General features: G+C 39.6%; 1 protein-coding gene across 1 annotated transcript in view; it reads left to right on the top strand.

Moving 5' to 3' along the window:
• The first annotated feature begins 1,475 nt into the window (after positions 1-1,475).
• The window catches only part of septin9b (septin 9b), a 74,353-nt gene continuing 64,772 nt past the window's right edge, over positions 1,476-11,056 (top strand). Inside the window, exon 1 of the mRNA XM_079336968.1 lies at positions 1,476-1,657. Within this exon, the coding sequence (XP_079193094.1) occupies positions 1,636-1,657 (22 nt within the window). The 5' untranslated portion in view covers positions 1,476-1,635. The remainder of the gene's footprint in view (positions 1,658-11,056) is intronic.

Genomic DNA, 11,056 nt, shown 5'->3' with positions numbered 1-11,056 from the left:
AACCCAGGGAAATGTCTCCCTCTGTTGGTCTGAAATACGCATTACACATTTTATTATCGGCGTCAGTTTAAAGAATTTACCTAAATGAGATTGAGGGCAGTCTTAAAGCAAGGCAAGGAAGTCCATTATTATGTTAATGCTAAGCAACATGCTATGCTACATGAGAAGCTCAGAAGAAATCCATGACACATAATACCAAGGCTACTGCTAAGGCTACAGTCACTTAAATACATACTGATACTTCCAATAAATACTGCACCTACATGCTAACAGAATGACAAAAGGCTAATAGGACATGGTAATTACAATGCTTAAACAAAGGACAGAACACCGATATTAGAATAGTTTAGACAGTCAGATTTGTGGGACTCGAGAGTCGAGTTTTTGACAATTTCAGGGGCATGTGTTAATGTTAGCTTAGCATGACTTGCAACAAGTACTTTGTGTGAATAACTTCTGATATAACTTACCAATTAGTCATTGACAAATGACTTCAAACATTGTATTTTCAACCAAAAGAAAAGTCTCTTCTTTTGTTTGGCAATATAAATAGCCTAACCAGGAAAGGTAACCAAGCACAGGTTTAAAGAGTGTAACCATTCTTCTCAAGTAAAAGTACTGTTATTTAAAAAAACAAAATAACTTAAACACAATTAAGTAAAAGTACCAGTGTAAAAGGTACTCAAGTAAAAGTAGCTCATTGAACATTTAAATATAGACATTTAAAAAGATTTCCCTCCTTTTTTTTAACCAGCAGTATGTTTTAATGATGGATAATTTCATAATCAAGGCTTATAATGTTCAAGTAATCAGCTGACGGGAAAAGTGAAACTATTTAAGAAAATACCGACTGGGTATGTCTCACTCAAAACCAATGTAAATTGGTGATCATCGACTTGATCACATTGTGTAACAGAATGTTAGGTTGGTTGGAAGTGCAGCCAATGAATTCATCTTCTGTGAGTCGTTTGTGTCCCAATAATGATCCATCAGTCTATCATCTATAAAAAATTAAATAAAAAATGAAATTAGCAGTTTAGAGCCAGTACAGTTATTCAATAATTTGTTAACCCAGCCTACATCTATCACCTGTGAAGTTTTTTATACCTCTTCTGGAAATAGTCTGATACTTATCCATCATCCTCCGTTTCTTTATTTGGTACAGGTTGACTGTTGACCAGTATTAAAAGTAGTTTTAAGGGAAATCTGTTAGTAATAATTATTATAAATGATTATTTGACAAATTAACCTTGGGGTGACGAGCCCTAATCCCTCAGCATAAAAACTGTATTGTCTTCAATTTTAAACCGTGCGTAAAGGCGCGTGGACCTCCCCCCTCCTCGTACGCTCGTATCTCTATCAGCATGCTCGTGCGGTCTCGAGAATCTCCGCGTCCCTCTAAAGAGCAAATCATCGAGCTCAGCTGATCACACGGCACTTTTGCATCTGCGCTGCCCCCAGTCACACAGTGTCAACACGCAGTGGGAGCGAGCAGCGCAAGAACAAGTGCAGAAGCGCTCAGAGTACAGACTCTACTACTCCTGTTTTTAGACGGACAGTTCCCAGGTTTCCTCTGAGGACCGAGGCACTACTTGTTCTGACAACCTCTAGAAGCGGACGATCAGAAAACAGAGTATGAAGAAGACTCCAAATCCAGGTATGCTACCCATGTTTTCAAAAAGTATGTTAGTATAACCTACTTTTTATATGCGATTTTATTTGAACTTACTCAGTCAAATTTTATCTAATCTAAATTCTGCAAAAATAATTACAAGTATGAATTATACATACAGTGTGACCTACATTCACCACTATTTTGCATGTCAAAGTAATACAAGCTGCACATGTATGTACAGCGTGTGTTGCTTTTGTTTAATGCAAACTTAAAAACACTCAAATTAGAGGATGATGTCTTATGTGGTCAGTAATATTTAGGACTTCCATGCTTTCTTTTATCCCCTTAAAATTTGATAACTCCATCACAAGGTGCTCATTCACTCACTGTGTTTTTTGGATGTACAGCACAGCACCCATGAGAGCACCTCGGGGTCCCCTGGCTATTAAAGTCAGATGTGAATCATCATTTGTTGTTCTCAGCCTGACCCTGTGTATGGATGCACTGGCCCCTTCAGGATATACGCTACACGGAATCATACTATGTGTGTGTGTGTGTGTGTGTGTGTGTGTGTGTGTGTGACAGAGAGAGTGTGAGTGATTGTTTGGCTTTCACAAACATTTTAGACATTCGCTTGCTCATGATGTCTGTGTACACGCTTTTGTGTATGCTTGCTCATGTGTGCGCTTGTATTGTAATTGCGTGACACGATATAGTGCATGAGTGAGTGTGTGTGTGTGTTTTATTCAACACCTCTGGCTTTGCTTAGGTCCCCCCCCCCCTTTTAACATTTAGTATTACATACTTTTCTCTTGGGAGGAAAATAAATTCCTCTGGATGAAACAGAAATGTGTATACAAGCTGATCCCGAAGATGCTAAAGCAGGACACACATTTAACACAGGGCTTAAATGAAATGTAACAGATTCTTTAAAAGTTGTGGTTATTCAAATTCTTTATTTATTATATTGAATTTAAGTAGATGGCTAGGTCAGACCTAAACAAGTGTCTCTTTTGTTCTAATGCAAGAAGTCTGTTAGGTTTCATCAGCAGTGCAATTCAAGTCTCTTGTACACATTTACCTTTTCAACTGATCACAAACAGTTCCCACTTGGCTTCTTTAGTAAAGCCAGATTATCAATAAATGGTTATAGCAACTATCACAACCAATGATTGACTTTTTAAGGAATACAAATTCTTTGAGAGGTCAAATGTGGAGGTGAAGGACCAGCCTGTTTAAGGAGCCTTATCACTGACTGTCAGTTTCTATGACTGGAGATCGTCAAGGATGCTCTGACACAGCACTGTGAAACAAACTCAAACTATTTACTGTTGTGGTGCCTCTGGTTGATTGATTTAATGGTTGGCCACTATTCGCAAGCTATAAGGGCTTCAGCATGGGACCAATTTCTTCAGGTGTGGATGGATGACTTTGGAATTATCCCTTTCTCACACTATTCAAATGATAAAAGCCCAAATGTATGTTTTTAAAACACCCAGTAGACCTGGAGTTAAGGGGAATTGTCTAAATGTTGTCTGAATATTGTTAAATACTGTTACTCTTAAAGCCATTTCATCATTCGGTTTACACGTAAGCTAATCTCCTTCCAAGCAAAACGAGCCATGAGACCAGGCAGCTAACATTCTCGTCTCCGGCACTTTGTAGACGCAGCATCTTGACCTTAAGGTGTCAAATTCTCTTCCAGCAGGAGCATTTCATGGCTGAACTGAGGGAGCCCAATTAGCAGATCCTACAAGAAGATGTTTTTTTTATAGACGAGGTTTAAAGTCTTTCTTCTTTTCCATATCATACGTTTAAACATCCTTTACTTGAGTGGCTTTGTTCAGAGTGTGATAAGGCTTTTAAAAAAAAGCCTGTAATCGATGTGAAAAGCAACTATAATCTGCGTAACTGTTGAGAAAAGACAATATGGTGTGAAATACAGACTTGAATATTAAAGCCCAAAGAGCTTCTGATCTAGTTTTGTTTTCTCGTATCTCGATGTTTGGTTTGGGAATAGTGATATTAGGTTGGGTCTTTAAACCTCTTGCTAAAACTAATTCAGAGCTGAGTGTGAACAAAAACCTCATGTTTTCTGTCTCTTTTGGGAAGAGTACATTAGATCGTTGCTCTCTCCAGTGACTCATGACTAATTTCGCTCTGGGAGCATCTTGTTGTCCCTTGGCTCCTATCTAAGAGTGTCCAGTGAGACCTGGAGCTCTTTTTGGACTTAATGAACTGGATGTACCCACGTTGTTCTGTAGTTTCAAAGTAAAGTGACCCTGAACGAACAGGGAGACCCAGTGGAGTAAATGCACCATTATCCTTTTTTTTTTCTCGTTCTATCTTCCTACGCATGACGGATCCCAGTCAGCTGTGCTGTCAGAGTCTCATGGTTGCATGTTTTTTTGCAAACAGGCTCGTCCTCAGCTTGAAAAGACGGCTTTGTGCTGAACATTTGCTGCAGGCTGGTTGTTTGGATTTCATCTTTAGTGTATTTGATAAAAAGCAAACCGTCAGATGTGATGGGAGTGAAGATGATGTATTTTACTCACTTGTGTCATTAAGGTTGTCTTGCTAGGTCATTAAGATCACACGCTCAGAGAAACGTTCTCACCTCGGCCAGTTTGAAAAGGAAATGACTAATTACTACGATGACTCAACATCTTAGTGCTGTGTAGCAAAGAGGGCACGGCCAAGGTTAACCATGAAGGCTGCGATGTAGTGGGTGACGTGTGCATACTAGGACCCTAACGCCGCAAAACTTGACAGCTAAATGTAGTTTGAGCCCATTAGCCCTGGGATGTACTTCATAACACATATTCAAATTTCATATTTAACTAAATACGTAGAGATGTGTGATTTTTTTAGTTCACTGTTGTTTCCATTCAGTGACTGTTGTTGAATTTGTTTCTTGATAAGAACGTACCATGCAACATGTAACTGATTCTGCCTTCAATGTAATGATTCTAAGTAAACTCGTAAAATTGTGTTGAATAATTTATAAATGAACAATGTGAACACGTGAGAGGGATTCCTGGAAGTGATGAACGCTACAAGAGTTTTCACCTGATTCTGCGAATCCTGTTGGTTTAAAGAGTTTTATGATCAGCTCATCACCAAGGTGTGAGGTTTCCAACGATGCATCACTGCTTCTGTCTTATCGTTCTTCATGACTCATAATGTGCATAGTCCCATTTAGCGGACAGACACAGTCAGGGATGGACTCTTCAACATAGTGTATACAGTAGTGAGGTCAAAGAGTGAATATTGGACTTAACGTTCTCAAATGACGTGAATAACAACTCCAAATGAATCCAGCTATGGTTAAGAAACTCATAGATGCTGGAAGCAAAAGTTGATTGCTTATCCAAATGCACAACAATGGAATTTTTTTTTTCTTCATCAGAATACTTTAAATGATCTACATTAAGTTGACACAGAGAAACTGTACAGCAAAGGTTACCTCAGCATTAAGTAATTGCTCATGTATTTTCTTTATCCACATTTCATTTTATATGAAATAAGATTTGAGATGCAAATGTTCAACATTTCTGCTATTCGAAGCATTTATTGCAAACCAGTCCAATCAAAATAGAATCAGTTAGTCAAATAGTGTACAGAGGTTGTAGTCCTCATCGCAGCGGCCGTGGGTTTGAATCCCATCTGAGCTCTTTGCTGCATGTCGTCCACCACTCTCTGCTCCCAACATTAGGTCTGTTGCTTCCGCCGTCCTATCTAACAAAGGCAAAAGGACCCTCAAAACATATTTTTCAAAAGTGACCAAAGTGTAAAAATCAAAACATGAAAATAAAACACCAACTTCAAAACACGAGGACACTCTTTTAACTCTAAAAAGTGTCTAATGAGAAAGGAAAAGGGATTTAAAAGACAAACTTTTATTCTGAGAGGATTCATACGAAGAAAGATTTCAAGCCTTAAGCCTCTCTGCACTTCCAATCAATAATCTAACATCATGAACTGATACGATGAGTAATTCAGTCTTTGAACGCATCGAGCCCAGGCGAGTGGAGGGGAATGGCTGCAGCACTGTAGGGTTTTAACTGCTTTCTGAAACGGCCACAACGCTTTAAACTGCAGAATCCATCATGTCATCCATCCTCCCACTTAAATAAGTCCCAAAGAGAAGCAGCAGATGAGTGCAGTCAATAGTGCTCTTTATTTCTCTTCAACAATGGTTCCTCAGTGACAGCTGAGCTGGATTCTCTTTAGTCTGAGTCATAGATTGGCCTGCACAGCCACCACATTCACTACAGCTCCCTGTGATACTAAAGCTGTCTTTATCACTGTAAGATTCATCGAATACATTACCTACGAGTCAAACTGCCAAAGCTCTCCAGCTCAAATAATCCACGTCTCTTTAAATCCGCTGCTTGAAACCCCCTGTGGTTATTAGACCACCTTAATCAGTCGGAGAAAAGTTCTAACTTTAGAAACTGGGTATTTAACAAAGCCTATGTTTCATTGAAAGGACTGAACTTTTTCCCCTCAGATAAACTTTCCCTCAGCTGTAAGCCTAATCTTTTTCCTCCCACTACAGGAACATGCTTCATTTTAGTCTTCCTCTCATGGCTTTATGCTTTAGTTTCCCCTCCTATCACAGAATAAATTCTGATCTAATTAAGCTGTGGGATCTGATGCGCTGACACATCCTTCAACAATGACTTCCCACATGACGGAGACCTCTCTCCCCGCTGAACAGCGCCTTAGCCCTCCGAGCACACATGCACACGTAAATGCAACTATGACATCATGTGCCAGTGTGTCAAAGACTATAAATAGAGATGTTTGACGATGACGTTAGAGCTCGACAAAGCCCCCATCCCCACCCCTGTGAATAACATAAGGACAAAAAGAGGCCATGTCACTGCTGCTTATCGTGATGAGCAGCCAGCCAGGCGTGAGCGATTTTGCCCCATGTTCATTAGAGAAACACCTGATGTTACAAGCAGATGCTATTAGTAAAGCATTGGCTTACTTTGCTGTGACCTCATACTTTTTTACGACAGCAATCCTGATGACGTGATGAATTCAAATTACGCATTTCCTTTTCCAACCACAAGGGAAAAAACAACATTCATACTTTATGTGTTTTAAATCCTGGTAATAACTCCAACAACCTTTTCTAGGATTTTAGAGGGATAAAATTCTAACTATATTTGTTTTACAATCACAAATGCTATTTGTCTCTCAAGAGATGATGTTGCATGATAAAAAGTGATGCATATTTTCAGATGAAATGTAGCCAAAGGTCACAGACCAATCCACACATCAAGCTCTGGATTCGAAGACAAGGAATGAAAGCAGGGATGATTTTTTATTTCTTTTTTAATTTCTTTTCAATGAGTCATGAAGAACAAGTTGTGAAGGACATTCAAAGATCTTAGACAAACATTGAAGCTGCTGTGGACACTCTTATTTTCAGACTGTTTATGTGTACTGGTTAGCAAACTGGAATGTCAGTGATGCGATTTCATGGATGCAAATGTTACTAACAACAACTTTAAAATAACGATGGGAAAGCTCTAGAAATACTTGTTGTTTTTCTTTTTATAAGCCAAAGTGAATAGAAAGTACTACTGCTCGGGAATATAATGAATCCAGTGATGGTCAGTAAGACTCACATAACCCACAAAAAGAGAGTAGCAATAAATGGATCTGGGCACAGTCTTGGAACCTGTGGATTTTGGTATTGATAGTGGTCTGGTTTTTAATGTAGAAGAAGTTTTGTCTTAAAGCTATCAACACGCCTGGGCTGTGCTGAGGAAAACAGTTTCTGTATGGAGAAAAAGACGAGGGAAAACCTTCAAGTACTAAAGAACTCTATCATAGAAATATCTATCATACATGATATATATATACATAAGATATTAAAATGTGTTATTTGTAAAAGTTTTTTTATCCCCCTGTTTTGAGGATATTAAAAACTCCTTATCCTTATTACACATCCGTCCCATTACTTCACATTCAGTCATTTATTTTGGACCTGCTCTGTCGCCAAACTGCACAGAAGCAGAGATCAGAACTGTGCTCTTATGTCGTTAGCGGTGTGTGTGTGTGTGTGTGTGTGTGTGTGTGTGTGTGTGTGTGTGTGTGTGTGTGTGTGTACAGTACATTTTTTCTGTGAAAGTGTGTGTATTGAGAGTGTAGACTGACTGCGTCTGAGTTGTGGATTTAGACATCAGGAGTTTGGCATGCTGATTACAGAGGTCTGAACCACAGGAACTCTCCCCCCCTCTCCCTCTCTCTCTCCCTCTCTCTCTCCCTCTCTCTCTGTCTCCCTCTCTCACCCTGCCTTAAATCACATACTGTAACTTTGCTTCTCGTCCATTCTCCATCTAAAACTACTTTGAATCAATTACCCAACACACAATCTTGACATAATGTATGGTGCACACAATAGTCTGCACTCAGCACACCTGACAAACTTTTATTCTCCCTGTTGAACTCATTTGAAATGGAATTGTGAAGCCACCTTTCTGGCAGTTTTGGTTCTGGCTTCAGTGCCACTGAGCTCTCCTGCTGACTCTTCTCACTTCATTTCTTCTTTATCTGCACTCATCAATTACTACAGCAGACTTCTTTTTTTTCCTGCAACGGATCTGGAATTTTAGGATATCCCATTTTACGTAGCCTACTGCTGCCAGCTGCCTCGTACATCTAATGATTACCTTATGTTGAGAGGAAATAGCCAGCAGTGTTACCACAGCCATGCTGGGACAGACAGACTGCACAGCGAGCACTTTTACAGCCTCTGACAGTCCGAATGACCTGGGAATGGGACTTAAATTGTCAGAGAATTGGAAGAAAGAAGCCTAAATGAGTTATACGTGTATGTAATAAAGAGGAAGAGGAGGGATTTTTTTGTGAACTGGATTTGACTGGACTGACTGTGTGAGTGTGCTTTTCTATGCATGTGTGAATGTGATGAGTAACAGGGGTCATTTATTGGTTGTTGTCATGATTTTCTACTGGCTCTCACAGAGGATTGGTTGAACACTGGAAGTGATGCCAGTTGCTGACTGAACTTCAATGATGATTTTGGCCATGTGTGTTTTTTTTTCTTACACTTTGTTTTGACTGATTTTATGAGCTGTGAAACATCTTCAGCGGTTAAAAAAATTGCGATAGAGTTCATTTTATGAAGGTCAGGGTTCGACATGGATTTTTCAACATTTTTAAAGAGCATTTTATGGAGTTGAGGACGACTCATTTCAGATATTGAATCCTGCATGGTTAAGTATGGACCAAGCAGAAAACTTCAAAGTTAAAAAAATAAATCTAATGAGAAAGTGCAAAAGCTGCAGTTCCTCCAGTGTCCACTTGAGGCTGGCTGGAAAAGCCATGGATTTCACAACTCCTGTGTCAAAATGCCTACCAGCAGAAATAAACATGTTTACAGCCCGGTATAATAAGACGACTTTAGTGTTTTCAAATCAGCAACAACAATTATAACTCATTTTGATTACTTTAAGGCACAGAAATGAATATACACCTGCGTAATTGGGGACGTTGCTAATCTGCCTGATAGGCAGGAGCATGATAGCTCTTTGCCAGGAGGTTTAAGGCCCGCCTCAACTTCACTTTATTGCCTTTTACTTTGGATTAAATGGAAGTTTTGAAAAGGTAACATTTATTTTTTTCTCAAATTTATTTTGGAGCTTTTGTCTTTATGGATAGAGTGGGAAAACAGGGAGAGAGCGCGGAATGACACAAGGGAAAGGAGCCACAGGTCAGACTTGAACCCAGGCTGCCGGCTTCAAGGACTGCAGGGCACCACTAGGCCATCAGCGCCTAAAGGTAGCCTTTCTAATACGGTGACTGTCATTGTTATTGCTTCATGGCGCCTCTTCAGAAACCAATGGATGTGACGCAACTGAGACTATGTCCATGTTTTATACTACATACATATACTACTACTTTTCTTGGCTCCAAACGGTAGTAGGAGCCAAGAAAAGTAGTAGTATATGTATGTAGTCTCATGTAATCTCATGAGAATCCCAAAGATAAATATCCACATGGCCTTCACTGAGTTTCAGTGGCAAACTTTTTAGTGTAATAAAAGATTTTATTTATTTATTTTTTCAAATATTTGGCTACACTTTTAAGCACCTATTATTACTGAGAGCCACACGTGTCAAATTAATGCACTGGAATATTTAATGACGGTATCCTGAAAACAAATAAATGATATTTCAAAATTCTCAGACAATCAGTCATACCTTTTATTGGATCCAGGCTCACTGTGTTCACTTAACCCGCCAGGTCAGCAGCATTAAATCTGCACACTTGCACAGATGTATTTTTTGTATTTTCATGTGTGAAAATAATGAATCCAGTTTTAAAAGGGAGATAGCTAAAATAACTGAGATTTTATTAAATAAAAAAACACAGCTCTCTCCTGCTGTAGGTCAGAGTCAGTGGAAATCTTTGAGTGGCTGCAACGTTTCAGGCATGGAAGTCTTATTGAGAAAAAACCGATGGTCAGATCTTCTTCAATAAGGTGGACTTAGTGTCTCACTGTGTGTGAATAAGTCCCAGGCTTATTCTGGATGATGCTTTACGTTTAAGACGATTGCTTGAATTTATCATCCTCTCTGTGGTTCTTACAGATCACTCTCTTGGAAACTCTCAGTGGTATTTAGAAAAGGATTTTCCTACTATTTAGTATTCCCCTAATGCACTAAAGAAGCAATTACAAAATGAAAGACCTCTGCAATGTGCAACGGGAGCTCTTTTTGTATACAAAAAATGTACGTCCTCGTGGTTAAATTTGGCTTGTGCGGATGAGTGATGTGAAGAGTTGTGTCGTCCCTGTACATGCCTCAGGTTGGATGTGTAGGCTGGAGCTGCAGCAGAGGACCCAAATGAGGAGGACAGCTCTCTCTCTCTCTCTCTCTCTCTCTCTCACACTTTCCGTGTGCGTGTGTGACAGAGACGAGGCACGGGGAGGATGAGAGCCGCGTAGCGCTCTGGTGAGGTCATCAGACTATGGCGAGCAGCTCCACGTCACACTGTGTTTCTTCTCTATGTCGTTCTCCACCATCTCCTGCAGACGCTGCAGCCAGGATTGTTAGACCTCTGTTGTAATGTTGGCACAGAAGGAGGTTATTGTTCAAGGAATAAAGGGTGTTTTTATAATAGTGTAAATGACAACGCTTGTCTATTTTTAAAGGCATGTGTTTTCTTGACGCAAGCTTAGTCCGTGGAAAAGTGAAAAGATTGCTTCAAAAGGAGTGAATACATTGGTCTAGCATTATTATCAATATCTGAAATCTGACAGTGAACTGTAATTCCACACAGATAATTTAAATGTATGTGTAATGCAGATCCTTAGCACCCAAACACAAGCTGCTTCCTGACCTCCTTTCTGACCTTATCTCCTTTCTTCTTCCTCTCCATTTACCTCCTTTACTTCTT

Source organism: Symphodus melops, assembly GCF_947650265.1.
Source record: "Symphodus melops genome assembly, chromosome: 2".
NCBI classification, from domain to species: domain Eukaryota; kingdom Metazoa; phylum Chordata; class Actinopteri; order Labriformes; family Labridae; genus Symphodus; species Symphodus melops.
The sequence above is the reverse complement of the archived record's forward strand: the minus strand, read 5'-3'. Positions and strand labels throughout refer to the sequence as shown.